The following is a 24,043-nucleotide window of genomic DNA, read 5'->3' as shown; positions in this document are numbered from 1 at the left end:
AAGTGTTATAATTGCAGTGATTCTTGAGAGTAGCTACAGGAGTTAAAAGCTTTTTAGGATCATGTTATCTTTCCTTTAAAAAATGGTTAGATGAATAATTTCATAACCTATTTTTTTACTCTTTACTTCTGTTGAAACAGGCTTCACTGTATAAATAGGAGAGGATGAGAGCCCAGAGGTAACAGAACAGCTGCAGGTTATCGAAATAACATTGTTAAGGAAACACTTATCTCAGTCATGCATAAATATGCAGTGATATGGCAGAAGACACCAGAGCAGATGCAGAGAGCCATTTTGTGAATGGATTTGGATTATTTAATAACATTACCTTACTGTGGAGGAAGGATTGTAAAAATGCCTTTGAGACAGTTTCTTAGCTTTTTAATTGTTGTTTCTTTCTAGTGGTCTTTGTAAGTGTAGAAGCATTCCTTTGATAATGTTAAATTTGTAAGTTTCAGGTGACATGTGAAACCTTTTTTAAGATTTTTCTCAAAGTTTTGAAAAGCTATTAGCCAGGATCATGGTGTAATAAGACATAACGTTTTCCTTTTAAAATTTAAGTGCGTGTGTAGAGTTAAGAAGCTGTTGTACATTTATGATTTAATAAAATAATTCTAAAGGAAATATTGTGTAATTTTAGATTTTTTTTTTTTAATATTGTAAAATAAGGCAAGGAGTGGGTAGTATAAGGTCCCACGAATAATATAAAGCTATTGTTGTACATGTAAAATTAAATGCTGGTCAGAAAAAGTATGTTGTCTGTAAATGATCAGGTTTAAAATATCTAGATAACTTAAGGGATATCTCTGCAAGGAGAAACACCTTTTTAGATCTTTTAGATGCTGCTTCTTCAATGGCAAGGAAAGGAAATATCCCCAGCGAGGTACTCTTCCAGGGACACAGGTCTAGTACAAGAGAACTCTTGAAAACGTCACTAAGTTCAGCCAGTCTTAAAAAGCTGCGCTGTATTTCTGCAAAGCTTTAACTACAGTAGTATATAAGGATGCCAACGAAGGCTGAGGGTGTAGAGCAAAATAGTTCTAAGCTTCAGTTAAACTTCTTTAGGTAAGATCTTATTTACTTTTCCTTTCTTAATGTTCCAAAACTGAGAAACTAATAATGTATTACAGTATATTCTTTCAGTATAGTGATTATCGTTACGTAGTTTAACATAGCAATGAATTGAGTTAACAATTGCCAATTGAAAAGAAATTTGTGAATCCTGTTTTCTTGTATTAAATTTTTTACAACCAAATTTTTGTTAATTTCAGCTACTTAACATATTTTTTTCCTACTGGAATCTAGCTATGGTATGAACCCTGGACAAGCATAGACTGCTGCCACTGTACACTGCTACAGTTGAACAGACCTGCAAGTGTCCATTAGTAAAGCTTTGCAAGGGTTCCATCCCTGGTGTTGGTAGTTAAAATGGTAGGTCACAAGTTAATTAAATCGTACAACTTTATTTTTGCATCCTGCAACATTTTATTTTTTCTTGGGAGTCTATGCATTACGGTGCTTGCCAGGTAATGCAGTGAAGGTAGTTCTGCTGTTGAAAATGAACTGTGTTGTTATGTCTCTTTGTCTACTGAAATCTATTTTGTATAACATATTTCATCCTGAAGGTTCCCAAGTAACTGTAGACTGTTTACGTGTAAGGAAAAAAATGCACCACAGAATACATCTGCCTCTGTGAAGGAATGTGTCGTCCATTCTTATAACAACTGCATAAGCAGTTCTTTAGGAGGGGAAGTGAAAACTTCAAATGAAACTGCAGGTGGTATTTCATAAGTGTATAATGTAATTGTGTAAATTGGGAAGTGGTTAGAATGTTGAGGTTTCCACCATTTTTTATAGTTCTTGCAGCTAATAAACCTTAGTGCCAAATTCAGTCAGCCTTACTCTCACTGCATTGAGTGTCTGCACTTCAAATTAATGAGAATTCACCACGAATGAGTTGCTCAGAGTAAGGGTGGCATACTCTGCTATATTTGGGTTTTACGTAAAAATCAACGAAACCCACCAAAAAAGGCAACCAAAAAAATGCCCTATTTTCCAAGTTCCATTGCCTTTAAAAGGCTTCCTACTGAAGAACGTGGACTCAGCTAACAAAAAAATAAAGTCCTGTTCCTTTGTGTTAGACACACCAGTGAACTGCTTATACTTCTTTTTCTAAAAAAAAAAAAAAAAAAAAAAAAAAAGAAAATAAAAAAAGGCTGAAGTTCCCCTATTGGTAATTTGGTTTAGACATATGTGATAAACATCTTCAGATACACTTTTTTTTTCTTTGGCAGGAAGGTGCCATGCTGCAGGTAACTAATGAAGAAGTGGTCAACCACAGAAACGCTTCAAGAAATAAGAAATTCTGTACCATCAGAAAATAGTTGTTTTTGCTGCCTTCATTAAAAATCTAGAGGTTAAATGAGTACTGATAAAAGATCACAATTAGTACAGCTCCCTGTAATGCTGGGTTTTTTAAATTATAGTCATAATGTCTTGTAAACCTTTCAAATAAAATTCAGATTTGGTAGGAGAAACAAATCACTAATGTTAAAACAGCAAACGTTCTGTGAGTAGAAAGTTTAACTACATATTTTTATAATTTTCATAGCTTTAAAATAAAGTATTTTTATACCAAAATAGTTCTAGTGTAATGCTTAATAATACCTAGTGTTTGTCTAACATTAAATAATGTTTATGTGCAGCTTTTAGACCCTTTCATGATTTGAAACATTCCATTTTGAAGTGGATTTAAAACAAAGTCAACTTGGCAAGTGTATTCACAGAACTTGTATCTCAGACCATAGCCATCTGTTCTCTGTTAAGAGAAACAGTGCTACAAATTAAAAACGTTGATCTTTTTGCTCTTGGACACAATTGCTTTAAAATAGCTTTTTGGCTGTTTTATATCACTTTATAAAAACATTTCCTCCTTTCCTATTAATGAAACTTAACAAGACAGTTTGTCAAAATGTGATAGGAGAATAGCCTTATCCTTTTCACCTGTAAAGAGCTTTTAGCATCAAAAGATTGAATGGAATGTAGAGTTCTGCTGTACAAGAACTGTATTACTGAGAGCTGCATCTTCGGAGGAGGGACACAAAAAATGACTCCCCCCAAAAAAAAAACCCAACCCCAACAGAAAAAGACATCCCCCAAAAAAACACCAAACCAAACTCCAAGTGTGAGCTTGGGAAAGCTTCAGTTGGGAATGTATTTGAGGGAAGGTATCTTCAGCCTATACTATTTTAACCTGTTACATACACGGTTTATTGTGAACTTGAAATTTATGTGGTTAACTTCAGGAGAATCATAATGTCTTTAACTTTCTTTTATAGAACTCAAAAATACTGTTTTAAGGATTCACATGCGGGTTTTTTCTGTTCCTTAAATTGCACTTTGAAATACTTGCATAGGTAACCAGTGGGCTGCAGCGGAAGCAGGAAATGAAGATGCACAAAATCTGCTTTACTTTCTTCTTTCCAACAGAATGAGTTGACCAGATAATAAGGAATTTGCCTTCTTTCCTGTAACTTAGATTTAGCTGATGGAAGTTTTTCTTTACAGTTGCCAAGTCCGCATTCATACAACGTTAAAAAATAAAAAATGAAACAATGGTTCGAAAGGGAATAATACTTTTTTCTTTCTGTTTGTGATACTTAAACTCTTCCAGTAGTTTTGCAGCAAGGCTTAGAATTTACTTTTAAGTACGTTATATTTTCTATAATGAGGATGTTTTAATTGTGGCTTACTGGTGATAGGGGAAGGGGACAGCACTATGTGAAAACTCAGTTACTGGATATTTAAAGTTTTGAAAGAGTATTTGAGTAAATTTCATGTTGTCTTACTGTTGAACTTTCATGACATTTCTTTCTTGGTATGTTCTTAAGTATGTGACAAACACACTGTTCACTGATGAGTTCACTGAGAGAAGTTTTGCCATATTGAGGCAGCCTGATAGAGAAAGCTAGCAACTTCAAAAAGAAGACAACTGTGTGCGGTCAATTACTGGTCTTCAGATTTCAAATAAATAGGGTTTTGTCACTCCTACTGACTTCGTTTTCAAAGTAAGGGTAACACTAATGGTCAGTATGTTTATTAAGGATCAAGTTGGTACTAGACCGAGCTTGCACCAGACAAATACTTTTTGCAGTAAACTGAGGGAAGGATGTGAAAGAACATAACTTGTTGGTAACCTGTATGAGAGAAAAGAAAAAAATCCCAAAAACTGAAGCGTGTGACTTGCAGTTTGTAAAGTGGTGGTATACAGAGGTCTATACTAGGGTTCTTGCTACTTCAACTTTGTGTTCTCTGTGTTATCTACAATGAAAGTTGAATTTTATTCAGGTCTGTTTGCTTCAGGTGCTGAAAAGTGTTTTGGGAAACACTAGCAAAATTTCAGCAAAAAATTGAACATTGTAAAATTAGCAGGAACTGAACGTTGTCACATGTAGGGAAGAAGATTTCATTCTTTTATAATGAATGTACACATTCTCTGGGAGATGAAATCATACTACTGGGAAAGAAAAAAACCCCCAAGAAACACAGATACGAATTTTGAAGGAGCTGTCTGTTTGTTTTGGCAGCTTGACCTCATTTGTGAAAGGGATGATTTGCTCAGCACATGCTGGAACAGGATATTCCATGTAGCTTTAGTCTTTCAGTTTGTTTTCAAAGGCAAAGTGGGTGGTGCAAGTGACATCCCGCAGAGGTGCTGTTACTTTTTTTTCCTCCTGAAGGAGATGGTGGGTTCTCATTTATAGAGAGATGCTGGTGGGAATGCCTGAGAGTGTAACATGGAAGAGCTTTTTTTTTTCTTGGGTAATGTTGGTCAAGTACTGTCCTTTTTAACAGTTGTGTCCTTGCTTTGGCGCAGAAATTTGTGTTGTCAGGAGTTAACTGCAGTTAATGAAGAATGGTTTATCAGCAGTAAAAGTAAACTGTTTAAGTGGCTGTGTGACTTGTCTGATGAAGTGTTGTGGGCATACTAGGTTTGGGAACGATATAGTGTACAAACTAGCTTACAAACTAGTTTACAAACAGTGTAACCTATGCTGCTGCATTGTATGAACAAGATGTCTGGACAAATTCTAGAAAACTGCTGTTCCCCTTAAGTTCTCACCAACCCATCTCTCCCTGACATTCCCTAGCTTCCTCTTGTTCTGATCTTTCATGGTCCTTTTTGGGGTGTTATTGTATGAAAATCAATGTCTGATGCATTTAGTGGAGTTAGTCACAATGCTTTTATGTGGTATGCTGCAGTAATAAGACCTAAGATGGCTGCATTTCCATCCCTATTTGGTTTATTTAATAAATATTTTTTCACTGGAACCTGATGCTAAGTGTCTGTTCATTTATAGGCCTCTGCCTCACTCCTCTTAGAACCATGCCTCTGACTCCCATAAAATAAAAATGTAGCATGTGTATTTTGGGACAAATACTGAGCTGTTAAAACAGGCAAACTAATCTTGAAGTTGCTTTGTCCTTTCTTTTTAATTCAAAGTTTGTTACTCCAGTTACTAAAACTAGATTGTAAGCCTTGAGCAGGACAGTGTTAGCTCGTAAAATGTAGTTTTCTGTAAAAAGCCATGTCTGTTGAATAAAACCAAAATGCGAAGCTAAAGCTGCACTTCAGTGCAGTGCTGTTAGTGGTCATTCAAAGTGTGTGTCATGTTCTAGCAGTATGGCACGTCTCTTCTATGAGGGCTTACTGGTGGTATGCCTGAGTCTGAATGTTCAGCCTGACATGTTGCAAGTGATGCTTAGGGTATTGCGTTTAAATAGAGGGGGATTGATTTGTGTTCAGTTTTGGTGAATGCTTTTTGAAATGTGGATCTAATAGCTAGTGGCTAATGCTGCTCCGTTGTGGTGATGTGTGTTGCAGTACTGGGGAAGGTAATCCATATGTTTTGTGATTCCACCATCACCCAGTTTTTTTCTCTGTGCTTAAGTCTGACTTTTTCTAACCTCTTGTGGATAACCTCTTTCTTTTCATTATTAATTCAACAAAAAAGCAGTTTAGCTCTTGTGTTATGGACTAATTAATAGCTTTACCATGGGAACAATATTGTAGTGAGAACACCCACATTGGTATTTCCAATTTTTGTTGCTGTATGAACAGCTAAATCTACAGTCCTCTGCTATGCAGTTTTCTAGTGGCATAACAAGTTCCATAAAAAATGGTTTTCATTGTTCCTGCTTCAGAGCGGTGGGTGTTTTTTCCATGTTAGTATCCAGTAAAGTAGGATGCAGCCCTAACAGTGTTTTCACTAGACACTGGCTCCAGAGTGTGATACCACATCCTCTCTTACACAGTGTAGTTCCTGGTTTGGACACAGGATTTTGGTTTCTTGAAGGTTACAGTCGGTCAGTAAGTGCAGATAGACTTCAGTCGGGGGGATGTCCATCTCTTAAAACCATTTAAGTTTTAAGTTTTCTGTAACAATGTTGGTTTCTTGAATAGCTCCCAGACTCCTGTGTGGTGTCTCCTTTTTGTATAGAGGTTGAAAATACAGTGTAAGTCCATTGTATGAATTATATTAAAAGGGAACCCTTTTTCTTGGGAGGAAAGCCAGAAATTATCAACAGTTTTTAGGTGAAACAATGGCAGTTGTTGATTGAAAAAGCAGGACCTTGTTCTGAATTCTGCTTACAGTTTTGTTTCTTCTTTGGGGAGGTAGCTGAAGGGTTGAGAAAATGATGTGGTACATCCAGACCTACAGCTCAACGTCTGTGTCATCACTACTGTTGCAACTCACAGTCTGTGCAAAATGAATTCAACTGAGAGGTATTGTAGGGGTGTAGTGGCTAGTTGAGTTCTCAGAAATTGAGATTCATGAATGAACTTTTTAAATATAGTTGTTGAACAATGATGAGAGTGGAATGAGCTGAGGGCAGTTCATGATACCTGCAAATTTGCACATGGAAAATAGTGGGATGGGGTTGATGTCTTCATATGGGTCATGTGGAGTATGCTGCTTTCCGTTAGGAGTGCGGTCTGAAAGAGTTGCAATGTGCTTCCTTGTTTTCAGCATGTGCCAAAGTTTAACCGTTTAACTGTTACCGAGTTGGGTGTAGGCTTTACTTTTTTTTTTTAATCCCTTCCCTTGTAGGGCTCTAGAAACTTGTGTATTGCAAGGTCCTACAACAGAAATACTTGGGTTTCTGGTTCTGTCAGTTATGGGCCTAACCTAATAGTTATCAGAATTTGTGCACATGGGCCATGAACTAGACTTAAAGAGCTAGTCCTGCAGAAGCTGTGTGTATAGACTAAAATGCTTATTATGTCATTTAATTAAATACGACAATCATGTTGGCTCAAACGTACTTCTACCCTCTGGAGCTAGAAATAAAGCTCACAATTCATCATATGTGTCTGCTGTTACATGGTTTGGTTGATGTTCATGAACTAGGGGTTAGATAAATTCCTCGTCGATACGAGCTAGGATAGATAAGCTTCACACCAATGCTTTAACCAGTAACAAGAAATCTCAGCTTCTCACTACTGAAAGTTTCTGCTGTGAATTTACCCTAGCAGTTTGAGGTTGTGGCAAAACTGATAAATAAAAGAGCAGATACATTTGTTTAAAGAAATACTTTAATATAAAATGCAGAGCAAGTTGTACAAAGTGGCTGATTCATTATCAATAATAGTGCATTTTGCGCTCTTGAGGCAGTGGTCCCTTTTTAGAAAGTACCACATGATACTACTGGTTACTGTAAACAAACATGATTTACGTGCTAATGGCATAGTTTATTTCTTCAAAAGGTGTAATTTGGCATTTAAACTTGTGTGTATGTAGTTTTTATGTGTTTGGTGCAGTGGTTTGGGTTTTTTTTTTCAACATACTTTACCATAAAGTTGCTATGTTGTCATCGTGCCACGACCAATGTGGGATTTTCTAGTATACCAGTTTTATAGGTTTTGTTTATAAAAAGATATGAAAAGTGTTTGTTGCTATTCAGTTGTTAATATTAGTAATTATTTTAAGATATTACAAACTAGCATACCTCAACATTCCTTCCTTATCATTCATCACATGTCTTTTAGGTGATTTTCTTTGTAGATTCTTTTGAGGTTGTAAAATAGAAAAGGATAAGCTGCTGAATAATCATGTGAGTCTTTTTCATAGTGCAAACAAGTATCCAACCCAAAAGCTCTTCATTCAAAGCCACTACTGGAGTGTAGCTTCATTGTCACAAGTACAGATAAATATTTGTTTGGTTCAATTTAATTTACTTTAAAGATTTGGGGGAAAACTTAAAATTCATGACATTGAAGATAACTTAAAAAATACCAGTTTCTAAAAGCTAAAAAGAAAAACTTCAGTATTTCTCCTAGAGGAAGGTATTCAAATGGGGGTGGGAAAGTATGTGGGTAAATATATCACAGACTAGGAAACAGAACAGGAACTCATTCACCATCACTCATTTCCATGGAAGAAAGTAGACAGCGTTTCAGTTGCAGGGGATGAAGGTAAGGCAATAGTGAATCAGATAGTAATTTTTATTTTTCAGAATCTATTTGCAGATTGACCTTACGAGTTATAAAATTAATTGGTATGTTACGTTTGCCTGGAGCTATGGTGGTGAAAGTTGTGAGGAAAAAAACAACAGCCTCCTGGGCCTCTCTCCTCAAAGGAAATCTAGGAAAGCAGAACAGTTCTGAACAACTGCAAAGCACAGAGTATCTCTTAGGAATATGTCCTCTTAGGAATAAGTCCACAGTGAATTTAAGATGAACTTGAGCTACAACTTTTCTTTCAGTGCTAATGATAATAAAATAAGGTCACTTTGAACTATTAACTATGAAGAACCAAGTACTCAAGACTACATCATGTTTTTCTTCCATGTGTAACTTTGACCTAAAGCTGGCTTCCCCCCCCCCCGATGTTTTCCTCAGAAACTAAATTCATAGTTTTATAGAGGTCTATATAACTACAGTTACACTGATGGCCTAGCTCCTTTAATTAAGTGAAACTAAACAGATTTCCTCATTCAAAAGCATCAGCTGGTAGACATTCTAACAGGTCACTGTTGCTAGACGGTTGAACATTCAGTCTTGCTTCTTAAATGTAGTTTTTTTTTGTTTGTACTGCTGCAATCACTGACCTCCAGTTGTCACACAAATATCACTCTTTCGGGGAAAAATAAAACCTAAGTGATCTTTAGCCATCTTTTTGTTTCTGCTCTTTTTCATTATCTTGTTTCTGCTCAGATTTGACCAAGTGTTTGGGTATTACAAAAACACTGCCATCGCTACTGCAATGAATGACATATTGGCATGGGTTAAAAGGTCTACCCTGGTCATCCTTCAATCTACTGAAGATGTCACGGTACAAGTTGTTTAACTTTTGCTTCATCTGGCTGATTGATCTGCTACACTGAGTGTGCTCCTTTTTAAGGCTCTCCTTTTGTGTTTGAAGATTACACACATCTTCTTCCAAGTTAAGAATTGCATTCAGTTTGCGTTTACGACAATTTTGGGCAGCGACCTTGTTTTTTCCTCTCCGTCTGATGTCACGAAGAAGTGATACCTGAGTATCTGTCAGATGGTTCTTTGCGATCATGGTGTTGAAAGAGTCGACAGGCATGCTCACAATTTCATCGACTGAAAATGGTAGTCTCAGAGCTTTTGCACGATGTTCATCACTGCTAAGATTTGTATCAGTAGAATTATGGCACCTATCCTTTACTTCATTGGGTTTTTTCATCCACATCTGTTGATGATGCGCTGGAGCAGGTGCTGCTTGACTTGGCAGCTGATTATAAGTGTAGTTATGAAGAAACTGCTGAAGTGTGGTTTCTCTAGAACACTCTGCATCACCTGGATATTCCACATGGCCATAATTAGCGTGTTCTTGGCAGTGGCCTCCAAGAGTCCCTAACCCCTGTAAGGAAGCAGATTTCACACCGTTACTGTACTCAACAGCACCTTCACTGCTGACTGAGTAAGAGACGGTCGTGCTGTGACTTGGGTTCAAAGACAGTCCCGGATATGAGCCAGGTTCTTCAAAGAGCTGAGAAACTTCTATAGTATCAAAGCCATTCTCCAAAGCCAAAGACATGAGTTTAATTTCATCAAAATTATCATCATGAGCCATTAGGTTTCTGATGTCAGCAGCTGAAAACAACGCTGTCAAATTTGACCCATGAAGTGACTCTGGATTTGTGATATTAGAACTTGACTGAGAAAAAGACTCTTGCCTTTGTAAATGTCTTGTTTCAGAACTTGATTGAGTGAAGTAATCTGTTCTTAGTAGCGTGGCATCATGAGGACTGAAACAGTGGTGAAGTGTATGGGTCAAACTTATATTATGGTGTGAGGATGATGGGTCTCGACCTCTGTTAGAAGTAGCAACTTGTATATCTTCCAGTAAACTCACCTAAAACATGATGGAGGGAAAAAATACAATCTTTTATAAAATTAATGCCTCTACATCTCTCACCTACAGTCTTGATCAACGTGGTTTTTAATATTCCACTATCTGACTATTAAAGTAAAAATTTTATATGTTAAACTCTTCTTTTAGAAGAGAGAAAGCATAACCTGTGTTAGCATATGGCAACTGGAAGTGGGAAAGGTGCAGAAGAAAAGTGACTGACGGGATGGGAGAACGCACGAAGGACATTGTGGGACTGATGAGGGTCGAGTAGAAATGGGACTGTTGCTAAGTACATCAAACTACAGCCTACATACTATATCTGACCTGGTCTAACAAAAAGTCCTGGGAGGAGCAGTCCTGACTCTTTCCTGGTAGCGGTACTGATTCCAGGGTGAGCTGGCTCAAAGTGCTAAGCTGTTAGAAGGTTAACCCTGTAAAGAAGATAAATAGCTTACTTGTGGGACTTAACCAGTGAGAATAGTGGTGTAAGAAAAGAGGAGAATAGGACAGGAATGTTAACATCATGTTGTCACAGTCTCGCTGCTTTTCTTTCACAGTTCATAAAGCTTTTGAGGCTGTGAGCTGCCACATTTGACTTAGCCCCTTCTTAACTGAGGTCTACTGTGTCTACATTTCAAGTCAACTCCTTTAGTAACCAATTTAGAGGAAATGTGTGAATGTGTCCCCACATCACACCTTCTGTAAATGTCTTTTGACTTTAAATTACTACTCAATTTTTCTTTACAAAAATAAAGCTTCTGTATGTTCTTTCAGCCCTGAAGTCCAGATGATAAATGAGTGCTTGCAGTAGCATTAAGGCCCATTTTTTGTGGGCCTGGGATATAGTTGCTGAGTCCTAGAAGTACAAAGCCACTACCCAAGATTATGTCAGGGCACTTGCTGACAAGCAGAGTAGTCATAAAACAGACAGATGATACAAAAACCTTGAGAATGTAAATACATCAAATAGGAAGTGTATGATAGGATTTGTCCATTGCTGAGCATCCCTGTGTTCCAGTAAAGGACTTTTCTGACTGTTGTTCACTGAACAGGCAATGTAAAAAGCAGTTTCCACAGGGAAGGAATGATGTACCATAAAGACTAGAACATCTCAAGTTCTCTGTGTTTATTGGGAGCTCAGGTAACAGAAGAAAGTCTTATCTTGTACGAGAAAGTTATCTTGTACTAGACCACCTGCAGTCTGTGAGATAGAGCTGGTATTTTCAATTAAGCCCTTGAAAATAAATATTCTTAGCGAGTTAACTATTGAAAAATACCCCACACTGTAAAGACTTGGTACCTGGAAGAAACAAGTAATCCATTTTCAGCAGATAGGTTGTCACAAGATGGCAGTGCATTAATAGTCTTAAAATAAAATATACAGCCATACATTTTTATAGCTACACAAAGGCTACAGCCAAATTCCTTTCAAACTATGAAAACCACAGATAAAACTAAACTGATAAACTTCTGAACCTTGTTAGTGTGCAATCCATCACCAAAGCTGAACAGAGAGGAAGGCTAATTTATGGGCTAGGAGGCACTATGCAACCTAGAGATTCCCCAAACAAGATGTTCTAAAGATAAGCATGAACTTAACTTGGAAAACACTAATGACCCTGGAAGGCTCCCACAATGGGAAGCATATGTAAGATGCCCTTGGAGTATTGCAAGAAAGGAATGTAGGGAGTAGCTTTATGGTTAATGGTTGCAGCTATGAGCTATGGGAGAGGAGGGACACTCCAATTAAGATAACAGGGTTTTGTGGAGATGGGCACCCAGAAAGTAAACAGTAGTATCAGGAGCCCAGAAGATAAAGAAAACAAAATGGGTTTGCTCCTAATGCTGGCTGATCTGATCTGCAGCGAAGATGGGTCTGTTCTTGAGGGTAGAGTCCTTGTAAGCACTCAACCCAATGTTTATGACAACTGTAATCTTTCACCACAAATGCTTAATAGCTGCTAGTGCTTAATAACTCACTGTTGCTCTACTGAGTTGCTGTATGAACATGAATTGGGATTAGGTTTCAGAAGGGAAATTATTAGTTCTACTAATCATGTTGTCCAGCAGCTCTATCTAACTTTGAGCACCAGGTCACAGCAAAGACAGGATTTCATAGTTTTTGTATCCCAGACAAGTTACTGGGGAAAATTTTTCAAGTAGAGCCAATGACAACTGCTGTAAAAGGTGTAATTTTGCAGCATTTACATTTACAGCATTTACAACATTTACTTTAGTGTTTTCAGGTAAGTTTAACTATGTTGATTTGCTGATATATTCCCTGGGGTGGGAGCTTATTGGATAAAACAGAGTAAGTCATTATCCAGTAATCACTAACTGTATTCCAATCTATTAGCAATACATCTGCTTTCTCATTTACCTCTAGCATGTTTTCCATCTGCGATGACAGAAGCTGTAAATAGCTCTCTAAGGAAAGAAGAGAATCTACATGGTTGCGGTTGCTCTGTGACAGAAGAAACAGAAACACTTTGTAAAGCACAGTTATTTTACATAAAAGGAGGTAAAAATCCAAGTCTGAGAGGAAATAGAGCACAGCTCTGTGAAATACCGCTGCTGACCCCTGCCATCAAGTCTTTGTCCTGATGGGAGATGTCAAGCTGCTAGAACAAGCAGAATAACTCCATGGCAGGAACATCCATACTCTGTCCCACGACAGCAGAACTGGACTTCCCTCCTCTCCAAGGCTGCACTTACTAACCCACCACTGTGGAAAATTCAAGTGTTTTGTCAAAGCCTAGCTGCCAGGGCAGTGGTGAACAGAGGGGCTGGCAAGAAACCTGGATCCGATGTTCTCAGCTCTTGAAACGTCACAAAGAGATTGAATGGTCTTTTCATTGTAACTCCCAGAAGAACAAACCCCAAAGTGCAGATGTTTCGGTTTAACATTATTATTTCTCCACCTTATAGTTACAATAGTCACGTTAAGATCTGAACAATCCATTTTCCCAAATGTATTTCTACATCTGAGCATCAATCTTTACATGAATGGTGAAAACAGTGTAATTTAGTATCTACACCTCTAGTGTTTGTAGTTCCCCAAAAAATCCTTGCCCACAAATGCACCACCTTCATGATGGATAAAATAAAACCAATTTGACAAATGGTTAGTTGCAAGTGATTTCTGTAAAATTTAGAACATTTCAACTGCATAAACTGTACTGGGGAGAGGGGAGGTCAATTTTTGAAAAGCTGTACAGGGGCATCATTCACAGTGTGTTGTCTGAAGTCACTGCTCCTTTCCTGCCCTTGCAAGGGACACTCCAAACAAAAAGAAGAAATCAAATAGTCTTTTCAAAACCATGCACTCTGTTTCTTTCACTACTCTATGTCAGTAATAAGACGTAAATCCTCCCTCACTTTCTCCTCACACTTTTCCCTTCCATTTTTCTCATCATTTACTTGATTTATGTCTTCTTCCTCCTCTTGCAGTTCCAGCTGACCATCTCCTTGGTGTGGACAGCAGTCATCCAAAGCTTCTTGGCATGCTTTCAGGTCAACATCCTGAAGACACAAATAAAACAGTTTCATTAAACAGCACACAGTCAAAATTAATCTTTAAAATGCACTTTTTCTACAGCTACAGCATTTCAAATGAAATATACACCACACCGTTCATTCCTGTGGATGAACCGATTCCGTGTAGACTTTGGGGGCAAAATGAGACAAACAGCAGATCAGGAGTGTAGACACTGCCTTCTCTTTCAGTGGCCAGGCACTGAACCCATCTGCATATGGATGTTCATAAACACTGGAAACAAATTCGTCTCAAACAGACACATGATGATGTGATTTCATGGAAAGTTTGGGCTATCGGTGTCTTTTGGATGTCATTTCACAACAATGTATCTAAGCCAACGTAGCCAAGGGTCTCACATTTGCAATCGTGACCATTCACTGTAGTGTACCAAAGGGAATGTATCATCTCTGCTGAATGAGCTTAACGATACTGCACTGTATGGCGTTGAAGATTAGTCTTACTACTATTATTTCTTCTTCCAGCAGATGACATTAAAATATGCCCATGCCTACTCACACTGGAGTAAGTTACTGGAGTAAATTACCCGCCCTTCAAAAAAACCCCTGTTTTCCCCACTACCAGGGCAGTTTCTGAAGGAGCATGGCCCTGTGACCAGCTTTTCACAACAGTGGTGGTACAGATACAGTGCATGTAAGATCATTCGCAGCACCCATTTCTACATGTGGGATCATTTCAGTGAAACATTCTATATGGAAATCAGGTAACTCAATCAGAACCTTTTCCCCTTAATTTATCAGTTTTGGCTTTTAGCAAAAATCCCCTGGATTATGCTGTTACTCTCTGACATTACACTTCCCACCAGCTTGTTACTCTTTCCCAGTGATGAAGAGCAGCTGAAAAATACTGCTCAACAACAAAATGCTTCTTTCCATGCCCATGCATCATTTGGGATTGATTACTAGTCTACTGCTAGACAAACAATAGGAGGGGTACCTCCCCCAGAAGCAGCCATATCATGGTTTTGAATAAGGCATTTCTTTAAAGATAGCTTAATTTTGTAGTTTGAATACACATCTAATGACAAAAGGGATTAGGTATAAATCTACCTAATCTATAAATCTATAAATTACTACTTACTTAGTACTGTGCTGCCATGCTTAGTGTTTCTGTCCTGTTGCTTATTTTGCATTAATGGTAGCAGAAGAAACAGTAATTGACTTCTAGTAATACCACTATGGGCCCAAGAGCTAGATTAGGACCACATGTGGTTGGTCTCTATACAAAGAAAAAGACTGACTTTTGCTAATTGTAGAAGACTTAATATCACCAAACTCCTTTATATCAGCAGCCTTTCCACTACTACCACTGGAGGGTGTGGAAGTTCACACCTCCCACAGCAGGCTGTTTCCAGGTAAACTGCAGCCCTACCTGAGTACAACCTTCAATTTGCATTTTGAAGGATCTCTGTGCAAGCACAAGGCAGAACATTTACACTAAAACTCCCTCAAAAACATAGTAAAAAAATAGAATTCTAGTCTTGCTTCTGCCATTTACTAGTTTCAGTTGGATGAGAGAACACAATCTGAGGCTAAGTCTCATACACGAAATTATCCACCAGCCTTGTAGGCTGGAGGGCTGGGCTTTAACCGAGTAGCATCTGCCCTTTCCCTAAGGTACAACTTACCACAGGTCAACTATCAGCTGCAGTTTGTCAGTCTTTGGAATATGAAAAATAGTAATCTATGTTAAATCTGCTCTTAAGGTGATCCAACTATCAATATGGAGGTGAGAGAAAATATGATTCTGTGGGTGGCCTGGCCTATGGTTAATTGGAAGGATGCTGCCAGCTCTGGCAGGTTTCCAGAGTTTCTTACTACATTAAAAATAGAGCCTTCAGTTTCCAATTAAGTACATTGATCTCAGCATTAACTGAAAGCACCATACATCAAACTATCCCTTGGCATATCTCCTCCTTTTGCTTCCCACACCCACATATTATTTGTTGTCCATGAATCTACGTGTAGGGAGCAGAACCTGTAATGATATCAAAGTACAAATAGATCTACCATGATGCATTGGATGGGTGAACAAGACCGCTCTCTAGGAGCAGCAGAAAGCATAAGCAAGCTGTTTTCAGCTATTGATCAGCGTGCAGTTAGCAAACAATTACACAGCTACAAGTGTACAGAAATACCTGAACTAGCTCTGGAGTAACAGAGGCAGTTTGCTGCAGCAGAACAAAGCAGACAGAGTGGTTTGCCTGGGTGTACAGACAGCACCGAAGGGCAGGAGGTACCTGCCCCAGGAAAGCTGTTTCACTGCACTCAGACTCTGAGTTCTCTCTACAAATATCCCAGTGCCAGAGCAAAGGTATATGACCACCATTATTTGCAAAAGGACACATTTGTGCTGATTTATGCTCATGTATCCTACTCATGTGCTGTGTTCTAATCCTCTGCAACACATTCTCCTTATTTTAGTTGTCAAGCTTTAAATTGCTCCATTACTGTCATTAACCTTTGAGATGCTTCTCTGCAAACTTGTGTCCCTCCTCCTCTATTAACTGCACTTCTCTGTAGAATTGGCCCTTTCCTTGCTACTACCTGAAAAGATGTGGCGTATCTGGTGATCTTTGCCATATTTTGAATAATTAAGTACCATTTCCAGAAAATAGTCCCACACCAGTAGAAGTTAGGCAAAAGAACTACAGTGTCTCATAACAGAACCAGTAGTTTCACTTTACTAGTTTGTAGGATTAAATACAATTAATAATGAAATATAATGGTGCAGAGCTGTTATCATATAGCTCTAAGGCTACTGATGTTGCTCTTTGCCTGCTTACTTTGAATATGTGATGATAATTAATCTTACCACTTGATATCTACTTAATTTCAGCCAAAAAGCAAAATGTCTCTTGCTATTTCTCTATAGTCACAATGAGCCCTAGAATATCCTGAAAACGCAAGAACAGAAGAGTACTTTATTGTTTGAAATGCAGCCAGAGTTTAGAAAGTAAGGGGAGTGGAATGGCAGATGGAAACACCAAATAGCAAAGTAATTTTTATGTTATATATGGGTAGGCTAAAAATCACACTAAACTATGCTAACTAAGCAATGCAATTGAGTAAATCAAATGGTACATAACTGTGACTCCAAATGTGGCACCTGTCAAATGCCTATGACACATCTACTCTAAATCTTAGTAATACCATCTGGGCTGCAACCAAATGCATGCTGTTAAAGGCACTCCACTTGTTGCAGTGAGTTGTTAGCACCTCTAACCACACGCATTTCGGAAATGAAAGTGCTAGGTCTTTACATAGCATGGCTCACCTACGTCAGCTATCTGAAAACACACACTCTCTGTGCACTCTACATGTTTAGCATAAACACAGAATTATCACCAACCTACTCCCCACATGGAGGCAGAGATGGGTCTAAGTTGAAAGCATAGACACAAATAATATCACCACTAATTTCAATGAAGACATCAGTTTTCATGCTGAAGACAGTTCAACATCACCTTCAAAATGAACTTTTAGAACTGCTTCTAAAACATAAACCAAACAGTTTTACACTCCATCCATTTGGTCCTGTGTGGTTGTTTTGCACCAGAAACTGATTTCACCCTAAAGGATACAACATCTCTCACAGTAAATATGATGAAAGTTATTAAATTTATTCAGTCACTCTCTCAGATTAAGCACAGTTTAAAAAAAGCCTCTGCTGTCTCAAGATGCTTTCTATTGTGGTCAGTGAACTACATGACATTGGGGTTCTGTAAGAGACTCTCTTATTTCTTTCTCTCTTTCTCCAGCTTTACCCAGGCTAGATTGGTGGTATATCCTCATTAGTATGACAGAGTCACCACTGAATTAACATAAAAGTATAAAGGGGCCACCTTTTCTGATAAAGCTTTGTCCACAGTTTAATTCCGGATATCTTCCTTTTGAGCCCTCCAGGGAAAACTTACTTTCTCGGGTATCCAGCTCCCAACTTTCTCAAGCTATCAGCTTCATTGCAATACAAAATGCTCGCCAACTCAAAGCTCTGCATAGGGAGTGTTGTTAAAACCCAGTCTGCTACTTTGGCTCCTCCAGGATTTGAGTATCTTCACCTTCCCTCTGACACTGTATATAATTCCTCTGTTATTTTTCACATTTACCACACCCTAATTCTTCCTTCTTTATTCCTGATACCACTCATCTCCTCTCACATACAATTCCCATGCACACCCTACATCAGGAACACCTTCCCCCGTCTCCAAGGAGCAGGAAAATGCTGGTGAAGGTCAGCCACACATCACTGACTCCCTCTACACCCTTCTTGGCCACTTGTTTGACTTTGCTTTTTCTAACCCTTGTGCCTCCTGCAGCACGCTATAACAAAAACTGAAATCACAGTCTTTCAGGACAATACGTACCTCAAATATTTGAGGCTCTTCTCTTACCCCACCTCTCTCTGAAACACCACATGGTCCTTCACACACCTTCTTCTTAAACCTAGCTGAGTTCTGGCTAGTGGGTAAGAGCCAGCCACAAGCAGGGACCTGGCCCTGCTTGTCATCTATTTGCAGATGTTCCTCCACAGCAATATTGCCATGTCCTATTGCTCAGCGAGTTCAAAAGAAAATAGAAAGAATATTTGAAGTATGTTCTGTAAGCTAAGCGCACAGCTTCAGCGGGACTGCTCCCACATGGACTGGACAAAAGCCTTCAGGAAAAAGCCTACCTGGTTTCTATGTACCTTTGCTTTACCAAACTTCTGACACTCACCAAGAAAAAGAATCTGTAACTCAAACTATTCAACTATTCTCACTCCATGTAAGTACTTCAAATGGTGCCAGAAGAGCAAGATTCACCCCTTCCAATGCTTTAATACTGTGAAACCCTAACAGTGTTCAAAGAACTGTGCATATATGAGGTTTTACATAACCTGACCCAAACTGCTTTTCTAAACGTGAACATAGAGACTACAGTCCAAACAATACAAATAATCCACTGTGTATCTTCTTCCTTAACTTTTGTAATTCACAAATATCCCCAATGTTATGCTGTTAATTATTAATTAGAGCAGGTGTTACTTACTTGAGCACAGGAATTCAGCTCTTTGAAGGGCTTCAAAATCTGTTGTAAAGGCTGTAATATACCCAGATATAACAAATCTACTTGGGTGGGTGGGAGCAGAGCCTTCCTTCTCTGTTCCACACCGATCTGGGTCATGTCCTATGTACATGCAGTGACACAGCACAGCAACTGCTGCCCTTGTTCAGGCACTGCCTCTTTTGCTGCCATGGGCAGCATCAGTGCTTGGGGGTTCACACAATTTGGAAAGTGAGAAAGTGAGATTTTGGAAAGTGAGAACTATAAGATTCAGGCCACAGGTAAAAACACTGAAGAGCTACATAGTTCATTCCTCCTAATCTAAATAATTCCCCATTGTCGTGGTTTAAGCCCAGCTGGTAACTCGGAACCACGCAGCCACTCGCTCACTCCTCCCCCATCTTCTTCCCCCCGCTCCCGGAGGGATGGGGTGGAGAATCAAAAGAATGTGGCTCCCACAGGTTGAGATAAGAGCAGTCCAGTAACTAAGGTATAATATAAAACCACTACTGCTACCACCAATAGCAATAATGATAAGGGAAACAACGAGGGGAGAGGATACAATTGCTCACCACTCGCTGACCGATATCCAGCCCAACCTGAGCAGCGATCTGGGCCTTCTGGATAACTCCCCCCGGTTTATATACTGGGCATGATGTGCCGTGGCATGGAATATTCCTTTGGCCAGTTTGGGTCAGGAGTGCTGTCTCTGCTTCCTCCCGGCTTCCCCTCCTCCCTGGCAGAGCATGAGGCTGAGAAGGTCCTTGATCAGAGTAAACATTACTTAGCAACAACTAAAAACATCAGTGTTATCAGAGTTATTCCCAGGCTGAAAGTCAAAAACATAGCCCTGCACCAGCTACTAAGAAGGAGAAAAAATGACTGCTATAGCTGAACCCAGGACACCTATATATAGTCCAAGAAAGACAAAGAATCCATCCAATTTTTATACTCCCTTCCTTCAAAAGACTACATGTATATGCACACACATACATGCGTGCATAGAAATATTGATTTCCAGAGAGAAAGAGAAAAGAAAACCACTGAATCAAGTAGGGCAGCTCTGAACTCTTGCAAGATCTTCAGCTAAGATGTTGTTGTACAGCAAGCTTCTTGAGACTTCCTCTGTATCTGTGAATACTTATAAGTTGTCTTATACATAGGACTGATACAACATCTTAAAGCCTCCCATTTCCCCACACAGTTTTTAAGGTGCTTTGGAAAATGTGTCTTGTTCATTTTGCATATGGACTTATGGCCCAACATAACAGATTTTTTAAGTGTTGGGACAGGGTTATGGGGAGAAGCCTAAGGAAAATGCAGTCGGCAGAGTAGGGCATGGACTATATCCCAGGTTATGTGCTCATGGGATGGATTCTCTCTTTTCCCCACCAATATAAGACCTATATCCAGCGTCAGCTGCATGGGTTTGTTGGGTTTTGGTTTTTTGTTTGTCGATTTGTTTTTCAGTTTTGGTTTTGGTTGTTTTGAAGGGGTTTTGGTTTTTTGGGGGGTTTTTTTGTTGGGTTTTTTTTTTTTTTTTTTTTTTTTTTCTGTGCTTAAAACTTCAAAATTTACACAGCCACACAGTGTCTTGGTCTGAGGCATTCTGCAAATGGTAGGATCTGAATCAGCTTTAAATTATTCCATTTCCTTGCATGTACTGATGCATGATTTCCTGGCTATTCAAAGCAAAAGTTTTTTGCCTTTTTTTTTTTCTCTAAAGATATAACTCACGGCACCCGGGCAGGAGCCCTGGTACCATAGTCTTAATCTTAAACATCCATGAGAACCAAACCTACAAGCTTTGATTCTGTAGCTACCCCAGACCAGAATAGCACAAAGGCACAAAACTAATACCCTCAGTCATAGGAGCACATTTTCTACCAATCACCTGCTACAACCTTCTGTAGGTAATGCAGGACAGTGAATTATGGATAGGATTCATAACAAAAAACTTCTTGAAATGTGGTCTCTGCTGTGGTACAAACACTCTTTATCACTGGTACTGTGACACACATCTATCTAAGAAAACGGGTAGCAAGACTCAGATCTTACAATAATGTTCTTCATTAAAAGGTGTGTTTCAGAAGAAATATATTTTGCTATTGTTATTTCTAAGGCAACAAAATATTGCGGCAGTTACATTTCATTAGCAAATTTACATTTGATTACAGAAACAGACTGAATGAAATAGCTTGCTGGGAATATACTGTACATCTGCTGTTGGTAATCATAGTTACTGTATGTATTAGGATCTTGGCCATGGGGCAAGATGACCTTCTTTAACAATAAGGAATTCATAAGTGAAAACCAGGTCCTGGTCCTGTTTGAAAGATCAAGGGAGAACATCCAGGATTGCTTGTACTAGGGATAAGTTATTTGACAGCTTGGCAAAATGACCATTCAATTAACCAACTCAGCAGTGAAACTAACTTTTAAAGTGTCCCAAAGTGAACTGCTTTCATGTTAATACTAGCAATCACACCCACAGGTCAAAAAGACCCTGGCCCGGGTGAAGACCCTTCCTCTGAGCATGCGTAGTGATTGGAAGGAATGACACAGCACTTAGTATAGTTATACTTAGATTACAAGCAATCATTGTATCTGGGAGTGTAGTACCTTGTAACTTTTTGTGTACAAATGAAACAAGAAAACTGGCATTGGTGTGCTTGATTTGTGGAATACTCCACAGAGCACCTGGGCCTGAATAAACACATCTCTTGAGCATGTGGAATTGGTTTACTGCATGCCAAGCACAAATCTGCTTTTTGGACGACAGGAACACAGTGAATACAAAGGTTAGGGCTGATCCCTGTCTGCCAGGCAGCAAGCTGAATGTAGGAACCCACCCGTTCACTTTACTCATCATCAAAGACAAAGTGTTCAGGCTGTCCTAACACTGCAGCGCATCTCATCTTAGCACAGAACAGAGAAATAGGCTGGGCAACCCCGCACAGTTTAGCATGCTCCAACAGCCTCCTTCAGCCCCTGAATTAAGTTCCTTTTTCATCTGCAGTTGTCTCCTAGAGTGATTTTAAATACCAGCTCCCTAAGGACGAGGATCAACAGCTGACATTGCATTGCCAACGATGTCCTGAGCAGGGACTGGAGCCCAATGAATAAAATTAATCCAGAGGTGGCTGAATCCAGCTGCTAACTTTTCAGAACACCACACAATACCGAGCAGGACAAAACAGTCACTTTCATCTGTTTACACAGACTCCTTAGCTTGATCTAGCGTGGATAAGAGAAATGCTAAAAACAGCTCAGGTGTATTTTTACAAAAGGCAAAATGAAGGTTATAAATCAGCTAAGCCACTTTGAAATCCATTATACTGTTACAATAACATTTTGACAGCACAAGTAGGCTTATTCAAACCTACGGAGGTCACCCTTAAAACAAAGATCAATTTTTCCCTCTGTGTTTCATGTTATGGATCTGTCTCCAGGTCCAAAAGAAGCCTGGTGGAAAAGGCATAGTAGTTTTCACGTTTACATTTTAGGTCAAGAGCATTGCCTATCTTGCTCCAATCATCCTTCCACTTAAGTAAAATGTGCTTAAGAGAGAGGCCCAGACCTACATTTAGCAAAGAAATGAATCATCTCTCCACAGAAAGGAGTGATCTCTTACAGTTAGGATGTTGCAACTCGTTTTGCAACTACTTTACAAAAATAACCAAGCTAAGGCAGGAGGAAATAGGAGAAAAAAAGAGGAAAAAAAGAAAACCGACTTCATGAGACAAATACAACAATTATCAGTCGATGCTGATCCATTAATTCATAATAAGAACCAGCTATTCATAATGGTTCAAAACCAGCTTGAAAACTGTTGGTAGTTCAGCTTGGTATTTCAAAATGTACTGAACATCAGAGCCACAAAACCACCATCTACCGTTTCTTCTGTATCCGCACAGCGTATCACAACTTTCAGACCATAAACCACTAGAGGAAAAATGAAACTCTATGCCCACTAGCGACTTAACTCAGAGGAGCAGTTCCTGCAGCGGAGTGGCTCGGCTAATCTCCGAGTTACAGGCATGCACAGCTCTTCCGCAGGATGAGGGTCCGGGCGGCTGCACCCAGGCAGTAAGGACAGAAATGTTGCATGACCGAAATAGGGAAGTCAGCCCTCACTGCTGGGTACTTAACTGCCTGGGTGTTTTGTTCAAGATGCCACGCTGAGAATAGAGGCAGATACAAGGAGGCTGAGGCTAGCCCTGGCCCAGTAAGACTCCCAGGAGGTAAGAAATGTTCTTGACAAGTGTAGTTACCGGAATACGACACATACATGCCCTTCCCCAAGGTGAGGGGGGCCGTTTGGCTCCTCGTCACGATGCACTGTGGAGAAGCTGCATTTCTGCCGCCGCATGACATTCGCGGTCTACCTGTGCGCCTGCATGAAGTAAACTGAGCCGACTCCGGAGGAAATGCCAAGCAGAAGTGCCAGCGCTGGCCCTGCAGCCCTGCCTTCAGGAGCTGCGCTGGAGCCATACGTGTGCCCAGGCCGGGGCAGGTCCAAAGGGCTGACCCCGTTCCGATGCTTGCAGAGCCGCCACCAGCCGCTCCCCTCGCAGAAGGCCGCACGGCAGTACTTTGCAACCTACCGCTGGGTTGGCTTTGCCCTCCACTGCCCGTGACCCTCTCCCGGGACGGGCGGCCACCGCGGGAGCGAGCAGCTCTCGGGCCAGCCCTGCACGCTTATGGCTGTGTCCCTCCTCTATTTTTTGTGGCGGGGTAGCTCGGAAAAGCGTCCTCGCAGCTCGCCCCCCACCTTCACCGCCCGCCCCGGGGACGCGCACACACCCCGCTCCGCTCTGAGGGCCGGCGGGGCAGACCCAGCGCCCGCAGCTGCCGGTGCCCCCCGGCGGGGCCAGCCCGAGCCCCCTCCATCCCCGGGGCAGTCCCGCCGCCGCGCTTACCTCCGCCATGGGGCAGCCGGTTCCGCTTGGGGCCGCCGCCGCCGCCCCATCCTCCAGCCGCGGCGGGGCAGGGGGCGGCTCCCCCGGGCGGGGCGGGCACCCGCCGGGGCAGGTCCGGCTGCCAGCGCAGCCCGG

At 40.2% G+C, this 24,043-nt stretch overlaps 2 protein-coding genes across 27 annotated transcripts in view; one reads left to right on the top strand and one right to left on the bottom strand.

Annotated features, from left to right (window-relative positions):
* The window catches only part of HNRNPA2B1 (heterogeneous nuclear ribonucleoprotein A2/B1), a 25,479-nt gene extending 11,970 nt beyond the window's left edge, over window positions 1-13,509 (top strand). For 6 of the 24 annotated variants that reach the window (XM_030488773.2, XM_030488828.2, XM_030488866.1 and 3 more), the window contains exon 11: window positions 141-3,100. The gene's annotated coding sequence lies outside the window, so the exon portion shown is untranslated. Of the gene's footprint in view, window positions 1-140; window positions 5,902-12,771 lie in introns of those variants that run through there. The other 18 variants (XR_003991747.2, XR_003991737.2, XR_003991755.1 and 15 more) reach the window with 12 other exon arrangements.
* NFE2L3 (nuclear factor, erythroid 2 like 3) lies at window positions 7,580-24,043 on the bottom strand. 3 transcript variants are annotated; one of them, XM_030488759.1, is made up of 4 exons: window positions 23,909-24,043; window positions 13,806-13,907; window positions 12,766-12,849; window positions 7,580-10,385 (listed from the first exon to the last, which is right to left on the bottom strand). In XM_030488759.1, exons 1-4 carry the CDS (start codon window positions 23,915-23,917, stop codon window positions 9,168-9,170), a joined length of 1,413 nt encoding a protein of 470 aa, XP_030344619.1. In that variant the 5' UTR covers window positions 23,918-24,043; the 3' UTR covers window positions 7,580-9,167. The 3 variants fall into 3 exon arrangements, with proteins under 3 accessions (XP_030344619.1, XP_030344610.1, XP_030344600.1); XM_030488750.1 differs by lacking the exon at window positions 23,909-24,043 and adding an exon at window positions 23,261-23,673; XM_030488740.1 differs by lacking the exon at window positions 23,909-24,043 and having other exon boundaries at window positions 13,806-14,393.

The sequence above is a fragment of the Strigops habroptila genome, chromosome 1 (assembly GCF_004027225.2).
Source record: "Strigops habroptila isolate Jane chromosome 1, bStrHab1.2.pri, whole genome shotgun sequence".
Taxonomy (NCBI): domain Eukaryota; kingdom Metazoa; phylum Chordata; class Aves; order Psittaciformes; family Psittacidae; genus Strigops; species Strigops habroptila.
Note: the sequence above shows the minus strand (reverse complement) of the source record. Positions and strands in the feature narration are given on the sequence as shown.